General features: G+C 49.2%; 1 protein-coding gene across 7 annotated transcripts in view; it reads left to right on the plus strand.

The window, feature by feature from the left end:
- Window positions 1-21151, plus strand: part of LOC123992502 (neprilysin-like) — an 86213-nt gene that overhangs the window by 37912 nt on the left and 27150 nt on the right. For all 7 annotated transcript variants that reach the window (XM_046293698.1, XM_046293692.1, XM_046293693.1 and 4 more), the window contains 9 exons: window positions 7741-7821; window positions 7960-8055; window positions 8224-8342; window positions 13245-13313; window positions 14444-14578; window positions 17821-17922; window positions 18002-18138; window positions 18346-18439; window positions 18576-18704. In XM_046293698.1, the coding sequence (XP_046149654.1) occupies window positions 7741-7821; window positions 7960-8055; window positions 8224-8342; window positions 13245-13313; window positions 14444-14578; window positions 17821-17922; window positions 18002-18138; window positions 18346-18439; window positions 18576-18704 (962 nt within the window). The remainder of the gene's footprint in view (window positions 1-7740; window positions 7822-7959; window positions 8056-8223; window positions 8343-13244; window positions 13314-14443; window positions 14579-17820; window positions 17923-18001; window positions 18139-18345; window positions 18440-18575; window positions 18705-21151) is intronic.

Here is a 21151-nt window from a genome sequence, read left to right on the forward strand (position 1 = left end):
CTGTAAACTCTCCTTCCAGACCCATATCAAACATCTCCAATCCAAAGTTAAATCTAGAATTGGCTTCCTATTTCGCAACAAAGCATCCTTTACTCATGCTGCCAAACATACCCTTGTAAAACTGACCATCCTACCAATCCTCGACTTTGGCGATGTCATTTACAAAATAGCCTCCAATACCCTACTCAACAAATTGGATGCAGTCTATCACAGTGCAATCCGTTTTGTCACCAAAGCCCCATATACTACCCACCATTGCGACCTGTTCGCTCTCGTTGGCTGGCCCTCACTTCATACTCTTCGCCAAACCCACTGGCTCCATGTCTTCTACAAGACCCTGCTAGGTAATGTCCCCCCTTATCTCAGCTTGCTGGTCACCATAGCATCTCCCACCTGTAGCACACGCTCCAGCAGGTATATCTAGTCACCCCCAAAACCAATTATTTCTTTGGCCGCCTCTCCTTCCAGTTCTCTGCTGCCAATGACTGGAACGAACTACAAAAATCTCTGAAACTGGAAACACTTATCTCCCTCACTAGCTTTAAGCACCAACTGTCAGAGCAGCTCACAGATTACTGCACCTGTACATAGCCCACCTATAATTTAGCCCAAACAACTACCTCTTTCCCAACTGTATTTAATTAATTTATTTATTTAGCTCCTTTGCACCCCATTATTTTTATTTCTACTTTGCACATTCTTCCATTGCAAAACTACCATTCCAGTGTTTTACTTGCTATATTGTATTTACTTTGCCACCGTGGCCTTTTTTGCCTTTACCTCCCTTCTCACCTCATTTGCTCACTTGTTTATACTGTATTATTGACTGTATGTTTGTTTTACTCCATGTGTAACTCTGTGTCGTTGTATCTGTCGAACTGCTTTGCTTTATCTTGGCCAGGCCGCAATTGTAAATGAGAACTTGCTCTCAACTTGCCTACCTGGTTAAATAAAGGTGAAATAAATAAATAAATAAAAAGTTAAGCACATTCTTATTTAACTCCGGTGAACAGTGGTTTAATGGCAGAGGGGGTTACCCTCTTTTAAAGATCCTCCTACAGTGTAGAAAATTATTTTCTTCATCAAAAATTAGTCTGGAATAATGGTAGACAGGTGTATACAGATGGGTGGAAATATGAGACTCTCACCTTACTGTCTTCCTGTTCCACTTTATTGCCCTCTTCTCATCTGCCTCCCTCTGTTATGCTCTCCACCTCTTCACCTGCCTCCCTCTGTTATGCTCTCCACCTCTTCTCATCTGCCTCCCTCTGTTATGTTCTCCACTTCTTCTCATCTGCCTCCCTCTTATGCTCTCCTCCTCTTCTCATCTGCCTCCCTCTGTTATGCTCTTCTCCTCTTCTCATCTGCCTCCCTCTGTTATGCTCTCCACCTCTTCTCATCTGCCTCCCTCTGTTATGCTCTCCACCTCTTCTCATCTGCCTCCCTCTGTTATGCTCTCCTCCTCTTCTCATCTGCCTCCCTCTGTTATGCTCTTCTCATCTGCCTCCCTCTGTTATGCAATTCTCCTCTTCTCATCTGCCTACCTCTGTTATGCTCTTCTCCTCTTCTCATCTCCCTCCCTCTGTTATGCTCTTCTCCTCTTCTCATCTGCCTCCCTCTGTTATGCTCTTCTCCGCTTCTCATCTGCCTCCCTCTGTTATGCTCTTCTCATCTGCCTCCCTCTGTTATGCTCTTCTCCTCTTCTCATCTGCCTCCCTCTGTTATCCTCTTCTCATCTGCCTCCCTCTGTTATGCTCTCCACCTCTTCTCCTCCTTTCCATCTTTTGACGTCTCAAGTATCTGTGATTAACTTGTATGGCTTTTTAAAGCGTACTGTAGATCAGAGGTAGAGTACTCTTGGGGGATCCTAATTTGTCTGAGTCGAATGGGCATGATTGTCCACTGCCAAAGCCTGATTTGCCAAAAAAAAGTGTCTATTTGATTCTCAGTTTTGTCTCTGATTTGAATTACAGTGATTTGAATTACAGTAATCAGTCTCCACACTTTCTCTATCAGACGTCATTATCACCAGAACAATACTGACAGAAGAAAAGCTCACCCTGGTACCAGACGGGTAGACAATTGTCTGCTAATAACAGTCAAGGTTAGGACAAAATTCACAGGAACAAACTGTATGAAAAGATAAGAAGGGCCGGAATAAGGTTGTGTTTTGTCATTGTTCCTGATGGTCTAATCATCTGCTGTCGCACACTCTTGAGTAAATCTGAGCTGAAAGAACACTTCTGTTTAAACAACGAGAGGCCTTAATCTTAACTTTTAAAACCATTGTGTGTACGAACAGCCGGGGGGGAAAAATCACACCAAAATGAACTAAAACAACAACCTCTTGTCATTAATATATGCACAAACTGTTTTGACGGGCTTAATGAGGCACTACTCTTGGCTCTTAACCACAGCAGTGTGTGGGTAGGACGGTTTTCCACCTCTCTCTTTGTTTCAGGTATGGCATACTCTGAAATAATTTGCCCAGTTGACCGTGAGCTTTTTAATTGTACCTTGTTTGTGCCGGAGGGGGAGGGGGAAATAGGAAGGAGGGAGGGAGGGAGAGAGAGAGACTGGTTCAAGTCCAAAAGAGATTGATGTAGAAATATGGGGGTGAACTTTAGAGAAAGGGAAGTGAGGAAATGGGAGGTGACATGGTTGTTATCTCTGTGGGAAGGGCCCAATGAGCTGTCAGTGACATCACAATGTTTAAAAAGATGGGAGGTGACATGGTTGTTATCTCTGTGGGAAGGGCCCAATGAGCTGTCAGTGACATCACAATGTTTAAAAAGATGGGAGGTGACATGGTTGTTATCTCTGTGGGAAGGGCCCAATGAGCTGTCAGTGACATCACAATGTATAAAAACATGGGAGGTGACATGGTTGTTATCTCTGTGGGAAGGGCCCAATGAGCTGTCAGTGACATCACAATGTTTAAAAAGATGGGAGGTGACATGGTTGTTATCTCTGTGGGAAGGGCCCAATGAGCTGTCAGTGACATCACGATGTTTAAAAAGATGGGAGGTGACATGGTTGTTATCTCTGTGGGAAGGGCCCAATGAGCTGTCAGTGACATCACAATGTTTAAAAACATGGCGATTGCATGAACTTTATAAAAATAAATCAAAGGTCATTCACTTTTGACTGCAGTCAACTGCAAGTTTCTGCAATTGCTCTTCACCAACTTCATCCTGCAGCCCTCACCTGCATTGTGGGAGGCTCTCGTCAACCAGACTTTTTGACCCATGCGAACATGACCAAAGAAATAACTGAAACAGGAACCAGATTTGCCTTGATTCATGTATACAGTGGTGATCTATACCACCGTTCAAAAGTTTGGGGTCACTTTGAAATGTTGTTTTTTTAATGAAAAGGAACATTTTTGTCCACTTTAAAATAACATCAAATTGCTCAGAAATACAGTGTAGACATTGTTAATGACTACTGTAGCTGGAAACGGCAAAAAAAAAAACATTTTTTTAATGGAATATCTACATAGGCGTACAGAGGCCCAGTCATCAGCAACCATCACTCCTGTGTTCCAATGGCACGTTGTGTTAGCTAATCCAAGTTTAGCATTTTAAAAGGCTAATTGATCATTAGAAAACCCATTTGCAATTATGTTAGCACAGCTGAAAACTGTTCTGATTTAAAGAAATAATAAAACTGTCCTTCTTTAGACTTCTTGAGTATCTGGAGCATCAGCATTTGTCGGTTCAATTACAGGCTTAAAATGGCCAGAAACAAACCTTTCTTCTGAAACTCGTCAGTCTATTCTTGTTCTGAGAAATGAAGGCTATTCCATGTGAGAAATTGCCAAGAAACTGAAGATCTCATACAACTCTGTGTACTACTCCCTTCACAGAACAGCGCAGACTGGCTCTAAACAGAATAAAAAGAGGAGTGGGAGGCCCCGGTGCACAACTGAGCAAGAGGACAAGTACATTAGAGTGTCTAGTTTGAGAAACAGACCCCTCACAAGTCCTCAACCGGCAGCTTCATTAAATAGTACCCGCAAAACACCTGTCTCAACGTCAACAGTGAAGGCGACTCCGGGATGCTGGCCTTCTAGGCAAGAGTTCCTCTGTCCAGTCTCAACGTCAACAGTGAAGAGGCGACTCCGGGATGCTGGCCTTCTAGGCAGAGTTCCTCTGTCCAGTCTCAACGTCAACAGTGAAGAGGCGACTCCGGGATGCTGGCCTTCTAGGCAGAGTTCCTCTGTCCAGTCTCAACGTCAACAGTGAAGAGGCGACTCCGGGATGCTGGCCTTCTAGGCAGAGTTCCTCTGTCCAGTCTCAACGTCAACAGTGAAGAGGCGACTCCGGGATGCTGGCCTTCTAGGCAGAGTTCCTCTGTCCAGTCTCAACGTCAACAGTGAAGAGGCGACTCCGGGATGCTGGCCTTCTAGGCAGAGTTCCTCTGTCCAGTCTCAACGTCAACAGTGAAGAGGCGACTCCGGGATGCTGGCCTTCTAGGCAGAGTTCCTCTGTCCAGTCTCAACGTCAACAGTGAAGAGGCGACTCCGGGATGCTGGCCTTCTAGGCAGAGTTCCTCTGTCCAGTCTCAACGTCAACAGTGAAGAGGCGACTCCGGGATGCTGGCCTTCTAGGCAGAGTTCCTCTGTCCAGTCTCAACGTCAACAGTGAAGAGGCGACTCCGGGATGCTGGCCTTCTAGGCAGAGTTCCTCTGTCCAGTCTCAACGTCAACAGTGAAGAGGCGACTCCGGGATGCTGGCCTTCTAGGCAGTTCCTCTGTCCAGAGTTCCATTGTCTGTGTTCTTTTTCCACATCTTAATCTTTTCTTTTTATTGGCCAGTCTGAGATGTGGCTTTTTCTTTGCGACTCTGCCTAGAAGGCCAGTGGCTAGTTGCAGAATCTGTGCTGATTGATTTGTATTGTTACAGGCCCACTATGTGGTTGGAAAGTCCCATTTGGAGACAGATGGCAGTTTTTCTCTACATAAAATTTTAGAAGTTGTTCCTTTCTCAAGTGGTGGTAGTCTGTTGTTTTTAACTGTAATGCAGTAGATTGGTGACAATGACGTGAATATGTATTCGGGTTTGACATCCATACAAGCATTATACTCAGATTTGAACCTCTCATATAGTATGAAATACACATTGTAAACAATATCATGCATATATAGGCACCTTTTGCTGGGGGGCAATTAAAAGATTTGGGATCTTTGCCCACGCATTACCATGGCACTTCAATTGTTTAGGTTGAGTTCGATTGACCTCTTTACCGCATGTTGGTTAGACAGAATGTAAGTCAGACATCTTACGACGGTACAGAGGGTCAAAGGGCACCAAGTCAGAAGTCAAGTCCAACAAATCGGTGCTCCATGTTCAGCTTGTCAGCAATACTGCAGTTGTTTCCTGGGTCTGTAGAACATATACATGGAGGATTTGCTCTGTGGAGACACTAAACTAAACACTTCCTGTTTAGTTCCTTTTTATCAGGATGGGCCCTGATGTTGGTGCCAGATAAGGTCACATTATTTAAGTGTGTGTGTGAGCCTCACGAGCATCATGTGGTCTTTAATCCATATGTGTGTGTACACACACACACACACACACACACACACACACACACAGTCAGTTGTTAATCCAATCATACACACATGATCTGTGCCCTTTGGCAGGAAGCTCCCTATGAAGGGTTCCTAACCCAGGGCTTCATTAAGATTAAATGAGCAGATAAATAGTGTGCACACTAGGCAATGAGACAGCAGGGGTTCTGCCCTAACCAGAAGAGGGGGTGATGGGAAGAGGGAAAGAGGAAGATTGAGATGAAAGCTGTTACTGTACAAATGAAAAAAGAGAGGGCAGAGAGCTGTTACTGTAAGGGTGAAGAGGGGGGGGGCAGAGAGCTGTTACTGTACAAATGAAAAAAGAGAGGGCAGAGAGCTGTTACTGTACAAATGAAAAAAGAGAGGGCAGAGAGCTGTTACTGTACAAATGAAAAAAGAGAGGGCAGAGAGCTGTTACTGTAAGGGTGAAGAGGGGGGGGCAGAGAGCTTTTACTGTCAGAATGAAGAGGGGGAGGGGGGGCAGAGAGCTTTTACTGTCAGAATGAAGAGGGGAGGGGGGCAGAGAGCTTTTACTGTCAGAATGAAAGGGGGGGGGGTGGGGACATGAAAGGTAGAAACACAGTGGGTGATGCAAAAAGGTAGCGAGAAAAATAAAAGAACATTCTTTGTCCTAACTCTGTTTCTTCCTACTATTACCACTGCTAGTGCATGTGGGAAGGACCTCCGATTTTAAAGCATTGTTTTTTTTACCCTGCTTGTTCTTTGTTCTGTGACGTTTCTCAATGTTTGTTATGTGGTGAAAAGCAGCGGTGCCAGCAGACAGACGGCTCCTTGGCCTGGGCTCTGGCTGAGAGCAGACAGACGGCTCCTTGGCCTGGGGTCTGGCTGAGAGCAGACAGACGGCTCCTTGGCCTGGGCTCTGGCTGAGAGCAGACAGACGGCTCCTTGGCCTGGGGTCTGGCTGAGAGCAGACAGACGGCTCCTTGGCCCTGGCTCTGGCTGAGAGCAGACAGGCGGCTCCTTGGCCCTGGCTCTGGCTGAGAGCAGACAGGCGGCTCCTTGGCCCTGGCTCTGGCTGAGAGCAGACAGACGGCTCCTTGGCCTGGGCTCTGGCTGAGAGCAGACAGACGGCTCCTTGGCCTGGGTTCTGGCTGAGAGCAGACAGACGGCTCCTTGGCCTGGGCTCTGGCTGAGAGCAGACAGACGGCTCCTTGGCCTGGGCTCTGGCTGAGAGCAGACAGACGGCTCCTTGGCCTGGGCTCTGGCTGAGAGCAGACAGACGGCTCCTTGGCCTGGGCTCTGGCTGAGAGCAGACAGACGGCTCCTTGGCCTGGGCTCTGGCTGAGAGCAGACAGACGGCTCCTTGGCCTGGGCTCTGGCTGAGAGCAGACAGACGGCTCCTTGGCCTGGGCTCTGGCTGAGAGCAGACAGACGGCTCCTTGGCCTGGGCTCTGGCTGAGAGCAGACAGACGGCTCCTTGGCCTGGGCTCTGGCTGAGAGCAGACAGACGGCTCCTTGGCCTGGGCTCTGGCTGAGAGCAGACAGACGGCTCCTTGGCCTGGGCTCTGGCTGAGAGCAGACAGACGGCTCCTTGGCCTGGGCTCTGGCTGAGAGCAGACAGACGGCTCCTTGGCCTGGGCTCTGGCTGAGAGCAGACAGACGGCTCCTTGGCCTGGGCTCTGGCTGAGAGCACACAGACGGCTCCTTGGCCTGGGCTCTGGCTGAGAGCACACAGACGGCTCCTGGGCTCTGGCCTGGGCTCTGGCTGAGAGCACACAGACGGCTCCTTGGCCTGGGCTCTGGCTGAGAGCACACAGACGGCTCCTTGGCCTGGGCTCTGGCTGAGAGCAGACAGACGGCTCCTTGGCCTGGGCTCTGGCTGAGAGCAGACAGACGGCTCCTTGGCCTGGGCTCTGGCTGAGAGCAGACAGACGGCTCCTTGGCCTGGGCTCTGGCTGAGAGCAGACAGACGGCTCCTTGGCCTGGGCTCTGGCTGAGAGCAGACAGACGGCTCCTTGGCCTGGGCTCTGGCTGAGAGCAGACAGACGGCTCCTTGGCCTGGGCTCTGGCTGAGTTCTGTCTGGTCTGGAGAGACCTGTTGCGGTCTCTCTGTGGTGGGATTGTATTGTCCTCCAAAACACAGATTCTATTCTCCATGTTTCTCACAACACTCCTAGCTGAACTGATCCCCCCCCTCATTATAGATGTTTTGGAGAAAAGCGTGGAGGGGGAGGCCAGTGCCCTCACTAAAGCCAAGACCCTCTACAGATCCTGCACCAATGAGAGTGAGTCTGTTGGTCTGTTTTGTTGGGGTCAATGACATTTTAAGTTCAGACATTTCAGTCAAATGAGTTGTCTACCTTTTTTTAAACTGTGAGTTAACCTTGGCCACTTCCTGTGTTTCTTTTCTCCCACCTCTGAAGGTCAGATTGAGAAAAGGGGCGGAGCTCCTTTACTAGACATGCTCCCTAATGTATTTGAGTGGCCAATAGCAACCGACCACTGGGAGAGTGTCTATGGTAAACTACACTGCTCTTCTAGCACTGTTTCCTACACACATTTTTGTTTACCTATCCACAATCCAATCCAATTCAATCGTCCTCTGTCCTCTCCTCCTCTCTCCTCTCTCCTCTCCTCCTCTCTCCTCTCCTCCTCTCTCCTCTCCTCCTCTCTCCTCTCCTACTTAGGTGACACATGGAGGTTGGAGGATGCCATTGCCAGACTAAATGAAAAATACGGAACTCATGTCTTGGTTAATTTTTTTATCGGCACTGATGACAAAGACTCCAATTCACACATCATTCATGTAGGTGGCAGTCACATGCACAGAGACACCTGTACTCCGTCACATGCACAGAGAGACACCTGTACTCCGTCACATGCACAGAGACACCTGTACTCCGTCACATGCATAGAGACACCTGTACTCCGTCACATGCACAGAGAGACACCTGTACTCTGTCACATGCACAGAGAGACACCTGTACTCCGTCACATGCACAGAGAGACACCTGTACTCCGTCACATGCACAGAGACACCTGTACTCCGTCACATGCACAGAGACACCTGTACTCCGTCACATGCACAGAGACACCTGTACTCCGTCACATGCACAGAGACACCTGTACTCCGTCACATGCACAGAGACACCTGTACTCCGTCACATGCACAGAGAGACACCTGTACTCCATCACATGCACAGAGAGACACCTGTACTCCGTCACATGCACAGAGACACCTGTACTCCGTCACATGCACAGAGACACCTGTACTCCGTCACATGCACAGAGACACCTGTACTCCATCACATGCACAGAGAGACACCTGTACTCCGTCACATGCACAGAGAGACACCTATACTCCGTCACATGCACAGAGACACCTATACTCCGTCACATGCACAGAGAGACGCCTGTACTCCGTCACATGCGCAGAGAGACGCCTATACTCCGTCACATGCGCAGAGACACCCGTCACATGCACAGAGACACCTGTACTCCGTCACATGCACAGAGACGCCTATACTCCGTCACATGCACAGAGACACCTGTACTCCGTCACATGCACAGAGACGCCTGTCACATGCAGAGAGACGCCTGTACTCCGTCACATGCACAGAGAGACGCCTACTCCGTCACATGCACAGAGAGACGCCTATACTCCGTCACATGCGCAGAGACACGCCTATACTCCGTCACATGCACAGAGACGCCTGTACTCCGTCACATGCACAGAGAGACGCCTATACTCCGTCACATGCACAGAGACACCTGTACTCCGTCACATGCACAGAGAGACGCCTATACTCCGTCACATGCGCAGAGACGCCTATACTCCGTCACATGCACAGAGACACCTGTACTCCGTCACATGCACAGAGACGCCTATACTCCGTCACATGCACAGAGACACCTGTACTCCGTCACATGCACAGAGACGCCTGTACTCCGTCACATGCACAGAGAGACGCCTGTACTCCGTCACATGCACAGAGACGCCTATACTCCGTCACATGCACAGAGACACCTGTACTCCGTCACATGCACAGAGAGACGCCTGTACTCCGTCACATGCACAGAGACACCTGTACTCCGTCACATGCGCAGAGAGACGCCTATACTCCGTCACATGCGCAGAGACGCCTATACTCCGTCACATGCACAGAGACACCTGTACTCCGTCACATGCACAGTCACATGCACAGAGACGCCTATACTCCGTCACATGCACAGAGAGACACCTGTACTCCGTCACATGCACAGAGAGACGCCTATACTCCGTCACATGCGCAGAGAGACGCCTATACTCCGTCACATGCACAGAGACACCTGTACTCCGTCACATGCACAGAGAGACGCCTATACTCCGTCACATGCACAGAGACACCTGTACTCCGTCACATGCACAGAGAGACGCCTATACTCCGTCACATGCGCAGAGAGACGCCTATACTCCGTCACATGCACAGAGACACCTGTACTCCGTCACATGCACAGAGAGACGCCTATACTCCGTCACATGCACAGAGACACCTGTACTCCGTCACATGCACAGAGACGCCTATACTCCGTCACATGCACAGAGACACCACATGCACAGAGACACCTACTCCGTCACATGCAGAGACAGAGAGACGCCTGTACTCCGTCACATGCACAGAGACGCCTGTACTCCGTCACATGCACAGAGACACCTGTACTCCGTCACATGCGCACAGACACACGTCACATGCACAGAGACACCTGTACTCCGTCACATGCACAGAGACACCTGTACTCCGTCACATGCACAGAGACACCTGTACTCCGTCACATGCACAGAGACACCTGTACTCCGTCACATGCACAGAGACCTGTACTCCGTGCACAGAGACACGCCTCTCGTCACATGCAGAGACACCTGTACTCCGTCACATGCACAGAGACACCTGTACCCCGTCACATGCACAGAGACACCTGTACTCCGTCACATGCACAGAGACACCTGTACTCCGTCACATGCACAGAGACACCTATACTCCGTCACATGCACAGAGACGCCTGTACTCCGTCACATGCGCAGAGACACCTGTACTCCGTCACATGCGCACAGAGACGCCTATAGTCACATGCGCAGAGACACGCCTACTCCGTCACATGCGCAGAGACGCCTGTACTCCGTCACATGCACAGAGACGCCTGTACTCCGTCACATGCACAGAGACGCCTATACTCCGTCACATGCACAGAGACACCTGACTCCGTCACATGCACAGAGACGCCTATACTCCGTCACATGCGCAGAGAGACGCCTATACTCCGTCACATGCACAGCAGAGACATGCACAGCCTATACTCCGTCACATGCGCAGAGAGACGCCTACATGCCAGAGACGCCTCACATGCACAGAGAGACGCCTGTGCGCACTCCGTCACATGCACAGAGACACCTATACTCCGTCACATGCACAGAGAGACGCCTGTACTCCGTCACATGCACAGAGACACCTGTACTCCGTCACATGCACAGAGAGACGCCTATACTCCGTCACATGCGCAGAGACGCCTGTACTCCGTCACATGCACAGAGACACCTGTACTCCGTCACATGCACAGAGACGCCTACCTGTGCGCAGAGAGACGCCTCTCCGTCACATGCACAGAGACGCCTGTACTCCGTCACATGCACAGAGAGACGCCTGTACTCCGTCACATGCACAGAGACGCCTGTACTCCGTCACATGCGCAGAGAGACACCTGTACTCCGTCACATGCGCAGAGAGACGCCTGTACTCCGTCACATGCGCAGAGACGCCTGTACTCCGTCACATGCACAGAGACACCTGTACTCCGTCACATGCACAGAGACACCTGTACTCCGTCACATGCGCAGAGAGACGCCTGTACTCCGTCACATGCAGAGAGACGCCTATACTCCGTCACCTGCGCCCTCTTGGGTAGGGATTTAGTGTACCTATTTGCTCAAACTACTAAATCTTTTGTATACCTTAAATCTAACAGTGTGAGCTATTCACACACTAAATTCTCTGAACCTCCTACATTAGCAGTACGTGCTCTCATTGGTCACACAACCTCTGTTTTTACAGAAACGCACACAGATCCGTCTGCATGTATTTACCAGGCATTGTTATTTAGATGTGTTTAACAAGTTGATTTAAGAACAAATTCTTATTTTACAATGACTGTCTACACCGGCCAAAACCTACGAGGGACGACGCTTGGCCAATGACTGCCTACACCGGCCAAACCCTAAGAGGGACGACGCTTGGCCAATGACTGCCTACACCGGCCAAACCCTAAGAGGGACGACTGCCTACACCGGCCAAAACCTACGGGGACCAATGACTGCCTACACCGGCCAAAACCTAAAGGGACCTAATGACTGCCTACACCGGCCAAACCCTAAGAGGGACGACGCTTGGCCAATGACTGCCTACACCGGCCAAAACCTAAGAGGGACGACGCTTGGCCAATGACTGCCTACACCGGCCAAAACCTAAGAGGGACGACGCTTGGCCAATGACTGCCTACACCGGCCAAACCCTAAGAGGGACGGCCAAACCCTAAGACCTGTCTACACCGGCCAAACCCTAAGAGGGACGACGACTGTCTACACCGGCCAAACCCTAAGACTGCCTACTGTCTACACCGGCCAAACCCTAAGAGGGACGACGCTTGGCCAATGACTGCCTGTCTACACCGGCCAAACCCTAAGAGGGACGACGCTTGGCCAATGACTGTCTACACCGGCCAAACCCTAAGAGGGACGACGCTTGGCCAATGACTGTCTACACCGGCCAAACCCTAAGAGGGACGACGCTTGGCCAATGACTGTCTACACCGGCCAAACCCTAAGGCCAATGACTGTCTACACCGGCCAAACCCTAAGAGGGACGACGCTTGGCCAATGACTGTCTACACCGGCCAAAACCTACGAGGGACTGTCTACACCGCCAAACCTAAGAGGGACGGCGCTGGCCAATGACTGTCTACACCGGCCAAACCCTAAGAGGGCCAAACCCTAAGAGGGACGCTTGGCCAATGACTGTCTACACCGGCCAAACCCTAATGACTGTCTACACCGGCCAAAACCTAAGAGGGACGACGCTTGGCCAATGACTGTCTACACCGGCCAAACCCTAAGAGGGAATGACTGTCTACGCCAAACCCTAAGAGGGACGACGCTTGGCCAATGACTGTCTACACCGCCAAACCCTGACTGTGACTGTCTACACCGGCCAAAACCTAAGAGGGACGACGCTTGGCCAATGACTGTCTACACCGGCCAAAACCTAAGAGGGACGACGCTTGGCCAATGACTGTCTACACCGGCCAAAACCTACGAAACCCTAAGGGACGACGCTTGGCCAATGACTGTCTACACCGGCCAAAACCTACGAGGGACGACGCTTGGCCAATTGTGCGCCGCCCTGTGGGAATGGCCTATTATATGTCTACGAATGAGCCACTGCTCTCCTGAATGTATCCTGTTCTGTTTAACAGTCATACCAACTATTAACCATGCAGTTTCTGACCTAATGAGTAGTATGGATAGGCTGTATGGTCTGGGTGTTTAGTGTTTAGTGAGTGTATTGGCTTTCTCCTGCTGTTGGCTGCTTGTGTCCTGATAAAAAAAAGCATTTTCTCTCTTTCTCTCTCTTTCTCTCTCTTTCTCTCTCTTTCTCTCTCTTTCTCTCTCTTTTGCCAGTTTGACCAGCAAACCAGCCTTGGCCTCTTATCCAGAGATCACTATAGCTGTACTGGGTCCTATGCAGAGGTAGGCATCTACCCGCTAAGCACATACACACATTATTTCTCTGTCTGGAGTTGTGGCGGAAAGGAGTTCTCTGTACAGGTATGTCTGGGTTTCCTGTTGTTCTGATCACTGGTCCATCCACCCAGAACACACAACGACCCACATCAGCATAGACTCCAAGCCCTCAGCATCAGTTTAGGATAAGATCAGTATCTGTCATCATAGTTACAGTGATGTGAATACAGTATCTCTCATTATAGTTAGTGTTGTGAATACAGTATCTCTGTAGTTACAGTGATGTGAATACAGTATCTCTCATTATAGTTACAGTGTTGTGAATACAGTATCTCTCATTATAGTTACAGTGATGTGAATACAGTATCTCTCATTATAGTTACAGTGATGTGAATACAGTATCTCTCATTGTAGTTACAGTGATGTGAATACAGTATCTCTCATTATAGTTACAGTGATGTGAATACAGTATCTCTCATTGTAGTTACAGTGATGTGAATACAGTATCTCTCATTGTAGTTACAGTGATGTGAATACAGTATCTCTCATTGTAGTTACAGTGATGTGAATACAGTATCTCTGTAGTTACAGTGATGTGAATACAGTATATCTGTGGTTACAGTGATGTGAATACAGTATCTCTGTGGTTACAGTGATGTGAATACAGTGTCTCTGTGGTTACAGTGATGTGAATACAGTATCTCTGTGGTTACAGTGATGTGAATACAGTATCTCTGTGGTTACAGTGATGTGAATACAGTGTCTCTGTGGTTACAGTGATGTGAATACAGTATCTCTGTGGTTACAGTGATGTGAATACAGTATCTCTGTGGTTACAGTGATGTGAATACAGTGTCTCTGTGGTTACAGTGATGTGAATACAGTGTCTCTGTGGTTACAGTGATGTGAATACAGTGTCTCTGTGGTTACAGTGATGTGAATACAGTGTCTCTGTGGTTACAGTGATGTGAATACAGTGTCTCTGTAGTTACAGTGATGTGAATACAGTATCTCTCATTATAGTTACGGTGATGTGAATACAGTATCTCTCATTCTTCTTTAGCTACCCAACTACTTATGACTGCTTTTCCTTTCTGTTGATACTACAAGGCGTGTTTCTGTGTGTGTCCTCCCAGCCATGTAGAGCATACAAACAGTTCATGATAGACTTAGCCAAGCTTATCCGCACCGACCGCAGCCTGGTGGTCAACGAGACCCAGATCAGAGATGAGGTCACCAGGGTCATTGAGCTGGAGAAGGACATCGCCAATGTAAGTTCCACTCCGCTGTTCTAGGAAACACCTGCTTTACTTATGAGCTGCTGTTGTGTTGTAACAAATGACTGTGAAGATGAGTGAGAGATAATGGTGGTCCTCTAGATCAGGGGGCGGGAAACTCCAGTCCTCGAGGGCCTGATTTGGTGTCACCTTTTTCTAACCCTGGCAAACACAGCTGATTTATAGTATATATATATACTACCATTCAGAGGTCTGGTACCTTTTTCTAACCCTGACAAACACAGCTGATTTATAGTATATATACTACCATTCAGAAGTTTGGTGTCACTTAGACATTTCCTTGTTTTTGAAAGAAAAGCACTTTTTTTGTCAATTAAATTCATCATCATTGATCAGAAATATAGTGTAGACATTGTTAATGTTGTACATGACTATTATAGCTGGAAACGGCTGATTTAAAAAAATAAAAAATAAAGACTATCTACAGAGGCCCATTATCAGCAACAAGCTAATTGATAATTTGAAAACGCTTTTGCAATCATGTTAGCACAGCTGAAAACTTGATTTAAAGAATACTTTTTTTGGTTACTACATGTTTCCCATATGTGTTATTTCATAGTTTTGATGTCTTCACTATTATTCTACAATGTAGAAAATAGTACAAATAAAGAAAAACCATTGAATGAGCAGGTGCTCTAAAACTTTTGACCTGTGGTATACAGTTGAAGTCGGAAGTTTACATACACTGAGGTTGGAGTCATTAAAACTTGTTTTCCTACCACTCCACACATTTCTTGTTAACAAACTATATTTCTGGTAAGTCGGTTAGGACATCTACTTTGTGCATGACACAAGTAATTTTTACAAAAAATGTTTAGACAGATTATTTCACTTATAATTCAGTGGGACAGAAGTTTACATACACTAAGTTGACTGTGCCTTTAAACAGCTTGGAAAATTCCAGAAAACGATGTCATGGCTTTAGAAGCTTCTGATAGGCTAATTGACATCATTTGAGTTAATTGGAGGTGTACCTGTGGATGTATTTCAAGGCCTACCTTCAAGCTCAGTGCCTCTTTGCTTGACATCATGGGAAAATCAAAAGAAGTCAGCCCAGACTTCAGAAAAAAAATGTTGACCTCCACAAGTCTGGTTCGTCCTTGGGAGCAATTTCCAAATGCCTGTAGGTACCACATTCATCTGTAAAAACAATAGTACGCAAGTATAAACACTCTGGTCTGATGAAACAAAAATAGAACTGTTTGGCCATAATGACCATCGTTATGTTTGGAGGAGAAGGGGGTATTCTTTGCAAGCCGCAGAACACCATCCCAACCATGAAGCACGGTGTGGAGGAGGGGCTACAGGAGTGGCTGGTGCACTTCACAAAATAGATGGAATATATTGAAGCAACATCTCAAGACATCAGTCAGGAAGTTAAAGGTTGGTTCGCAAAGGGTCTTCCAAATGGACAATGACCCCAAGCATACTTTCAAATTTGTGTCAAAATGGCTTAAGGACAACAAAGTCAAGTTATTGGAGTGGCCATCACAAAGCCCTGACCTCAATCCTATAGAAAATTTGTGGGCAGAACTGAAACAGCATGTGCGAGCAAGGAGGCCTACAAACCTGACTCAGTTACACCAGCTCTGTCAGGAGGAATTGGCCAAAATTCACCCAACTTATTGTGGGACGCTTGTGGAAGGCTACAAGAAACGTTTGACCCAAGTAAAACAATTTTAGGCAATGCTACCAAATACTAATTGAGTTTATGTAAACTTCTGACCCACTGGGAATGTGATGAAATAAATAAAAGCTGAAATAAATCATACTCTCTACTATTTATCTGACATTTCACATTCTTAAAATAAAGTGGTGATCCTAACTGACCTAAGACAGGGAATGTTTACTATGATTAAATGTCAGAAATTGTGAAAAACTGAGTTTAAATGTATTTGGATAAGGTGTATGTAAACTTCAGACTTCAACTGTACATATATGCATACATACATACATACATACATACATACATACATACATACATACATACATACATACATACATACATACATACATACATACATACATACATCAAACTGTGCTCTTTCACAAGTTCTGAACCAATATATGTTTTACAGCTCTGGTTCTTACCAGTTGGTGTGGTACCCAGGTGCTGCTGGTTCTTACCAGTTGGTGTGGTAACCAGGTGCTGTTGGTTCTTACCAGTTGGTGTGGTACCCAGGTGCTGTTGGTTCTTACTAGTTGGTGTGGTAACCAGGTGCTGCTGGTTCTTACCAGTTGGTGTGGTACCCAGGTGCTGTTGGTTCTTACTAGTTGGTGTGGTAACCAGGTGCTGCTGGTTCTTACCAGTTGGTGTGGTACCCAGGTGCTGCTGGTTCTTACCAGTTGGTGTGGTAACCAGGTGCTGCTGGTTCTTACCAGTTGGTGTGGTAACCAGGTGCTGCTGGTTCTTACCAGTTGGTGTGGTAACCAGGTGCTGCTGGTTCTTACCAGTTGGTGTGGTAACCAGGTGCTGCTGGTTCTTACCAGTTGGTGTGGTAACCAGGTGCTGTTGGTTCTTACCAGTTGGTGTGGTAACCAGGTGCTGCTGGTTCTTACCAGTTGGTGTGGTACCCAGGTGCTGCTGGTTCTTACCAGTTGGTGTGGTAACCAGGTGCTGCTGGTTCTTACCAGTTGGTGTGGTAACCAGGTGCTGCTGGTTCTTACCAGTTGGTGTGGTAACCATGTGCTGCTGGTTCTTACCAGTTGGTGTGGTACCCAGGTGCTGCTGGTTCTTACCAGTTGGTGTGGTAACCAGGTGCTGCTGGTTCTTACCAGTTGGTGTGGTAACCAGGTGCTGCTGGTTCTTACCAGTTGGTGTGGTAACCAGGTGCTGCTGGTTCTTACCAGTTGGTGTGGTACCCAGGTGCTGCTGGTTCTTACCAGTTGGTGTGGTAACCAGGTGCTGCTGGTTCTTACCAGTTGGTGTGGTAACCAGGTGCTGCTGGTTCTTACCAGTTGGTGTGGTAACCAGGTGCTGCTGGTTCTTACCAGTTGGTACCCAAGCCCTGAGCCCATGTGCTCTTTCTAAACAGATTTGTAACAGATCAACAGGTTTTTACAATAGAACCAGAATTTTTATTTACACCCCTTGGCCTCAAAATGCTGTTTGTTGGAGGTGTCTGGACCAACACTGCTGTGTGTTCATTGACAGACGGGCCTTTATGATGTGTCCAACAATGCCTGTTGTTGATTAACATACGGTTTATCAACAGGCCACTGATACTCCAGAGGACCGTAACAACCCAGTTCTCCTCTACAACAACATGGAGCTGGGTGTTCTCAATGCTAACTTCAGCCTGGAGGTCGACACAGAAGTAAGAGACTGTGTGTGCGTGCTATGCGTGAGTTTTCTGCTCTGTTAACTATGTCTGATGATGAACCCCCTCCTCTCAGGTGTTTGACTGGAGTTACTTCACCAGGAAAATCATGGGGACGGTCGGCATCACTGTGCCTGACACAGAGAATGTTATCAACTACGCACCTAACTACTTCAGACGGCTCAACCCTGTTCTGGCCAAGTACACCAAGAGGTGAGCACATTGACTCAGCCTTGTCATAGCCAATTACACTCAGGTGAGCATATTGACTCAGCCTTGTCCTAGCCAATTACACTGAGGTGAGAACGTTGAAAAATACACAGAATTGTAAATTGATGATAAGCATCAGTTATTCAAACATTCTAGTCCAGTGCATTGTAGCTAGTTGCTGGTGTAGTACATCCATGTTGTTGTTTCCAGAGACCTGCAGAATTACATGGTGTGGCGTTTTGTCATGAACATGGTGGTGGGTTTGAGCAGACAGTACAGAGACACCAGGAAAGCCTTCCGCAAGGTACAGACACGCCATCTCCTCCTTTTACTCTCCCCTCCCGCCTTTATCTCTATGCCGTCTTCTCTTCCTACATCTCACTATCTCTCTGTGTGTGTGATGTCATCAGTGTGAGCCATGCTGCGTTGTCCCCCTGCAGGCGTTGTACGGTACCACGTCGGAGGCGGCGGTGTGGCGGCAGTGTGCCATCTACGTCAACAACAATATGGACAACGCTGTTGGAAGGCTGTACGTAGAGGAGGCCTTCTCTGGGGAGAGCAAAGAACTGGTGAGGTTAACGAGGGGGTGGGGGGAGTGTGTGTGTGTGTGTACCCCAGCCCTGTATGTTTTACGACACAGCAGCAGTGGGGTAGTGAATCTTTGTGTGTGTGTGTGTGTGTGCTGAGCAGTGGATATTACTCATCTCTTCTGGTGCTGAGCTCCTCACACACTGCCCACTAATGCCTGGATCCCCTGTAACACCTGGAGACACTGTCCACTGTAACACCTGGAGCCACTGTCCACTGTAACACCTGGAGCCACTGTCCACTGTAACACCTGGAGCCACTGTCCACTGTAACACCTGGAGCCACTGTCCACTGTAACACCTGGAGCCACTGTCCACTGTAACACCTGGAGCCACTGTCCACTGTAACACCTGGAGCCACTGTCCACTGTAACACCTGGAGCCACTGCCCGCTGTAACACCTGGAGCCACTGTCCGCTGTAACACCTGGAGCCACTGTCCGCTGTAACACCTGGAGCCACTGTCCACTGTAACACCTGGAGCCACTGTCCACTGTAACACCCGGAGCCACTGTCCACTGTAACACCCGGAGCCCCTGTCCACTGTAACACCCAGAGCCCCTGTCCACTGTAACACCTGGAGCCCCTGTCCACTGTAACACCTGGAGCCCCTGTCCACTGTAACACCTGGAGCCCCTGTCCACTGTAACACCTGGAGCCACTGTCCACTGTAACACCTGGAGCCACTGTCCACTGTCACACCTGGAGCCACTGTCCACTGTCACACCTGGAGCCGCTGTCCACTGTAACACCTGGAGCCCCTGGCCACTAAGACCTGGAGCCACTAAGACTTGGAGCCCCTGCCCACTGTAACACCTGGAGCCCCTGCCCACTGTAACACCTGGAGCCACTGTCCACTGTAACACCTGGAGCCACTAAGACTTGGAGCCCCTGTCCACTGTTACACCTGGAGCCCCTGCCCACTGTAACACCTGGAGCCCCTGGCCACTGTAACACCTGGAGTCACTGTAACACCTGGAGCCACTGCCCACTGTAACACCTGGAGCCCCTGTCCACTGTAACACCTGGAGCCACTGTAACACCTGGAGCCACTGCCCACTGTAACACCTGGAGCCAATGTCCACTAACACCTGGAGCCCCTGCCCACTGTAACACCTGGAGCCCCTGCCCACTGTAACACCTGGAGCCCCTGCCCACTGTAACACCTGGAGCCCCTGCCCAGCACCTGGAGCCACTGTCCACTGTAACACCTGGAGCCACTAAGACTTGGAGTCCCTGTCCACTGTAACACCTGGAGCCGCTGTCCACTGTAACACCTGGAGCCGCTGTCCACTGTAACACCTGGAGCCGCTGTCCACTGTAACACCTGGAGCCGCTGTCCACTGTAACACCTGGAGCCACTGTCCACTGTAACACCTGGAGTCACTGTAACACCTGGAGCCACTGCCCACTGTAACACCTGGAGCCACTGTCCACTGTAACACCTGGAGCCACTGTCCACTGTAACACCTGGAGCCACTGTCCACTGTAACACCTGGAGCCACTGTCCACTGTAACACCTGGAGCCACTGTCCACTGTAACACCTGGAGCCACTGTCCACTGTAACACCTGGAGCCACTGCCCAAACACCTGGAGCCACTGCCCGCTGTAACACCTGGAGCCACTGCCCGCTGTAACACCTGGAGCCACTGTCCACTGTAACACCTGTACACTGTAACACCCGGAGCCACTGCCCACTGTAACACATGGAGCCCCTGTCCACTGTAACACCCGGAGCCCCTGTCCACTGTAACACCCGGAGCCCCTGTCCACTGTAACACCTGGAGCCCCTGTCCACTGTAACACCTGGAGCCCCTGTCCACTGTAACACCTGGAGCCACTGTCCACTTTCACACCTGGAGCCACTGTCCACTGTCACACCTGGAGCCGCTGTCCACTGTAACACCTGGAGCCCCTGGCCACTAAGACCTGGAGCCACTAAGACTTGGAGCCCCTGCCCACTGTAACACCTGGAGCCCCTGCCCACTGTAACACCTGGAGCCACTGTCCACTGTAACACCTGGAGCCACTAAGACTTGGAGCCCCTGTCCACTGTTACACCTGGAGCCCCTGCCCACTGTAACACCTGGAGCCCCTGGCCACTGTAACACCTGGAGTCACTAACACCTGGAGCCACTGCCCACTGTAACACCTGGAGCCCCTGTCCACTGTAACACCTGGAGCCACTGTAACACCTGGAGCCACTGCCCACTGTAACACCTGGAGCCAATGTCCACTAACACCTGGAGCCCCTGCCCACTGTAACACCTGGAGCCCCTGCCCACTGTAACACCTGGAGCCCCTGCCCACTGTAACACCTGGAGCCACTGTCCACTGTAACACCTGGACCACCCCCTGTCCACTGTAACACCTGAGCCCCTGTCCACTGTAACACCTGGAGCCACTGTCCACTGTAACACCTGGAGCCA

This window comes from Oncorhynchus gorbuscha, linkage group LG13, assembly GCF_021184085.1.
Source record: "Oncorhynchus gorbuscha isolate QuinsamMale2020 ecotype Even-year linkage group LG13, OgorEven_v1.0, whole genome shotgun sequence".
Taxonomy (NCBI): domain Eukaryota; kingdom Metazoa; phylum Chordata; class Actinopteri; order Salmoniformes; family Salmonidae; genus Oncorhynchus; species Oncorhynchus gorbuscha.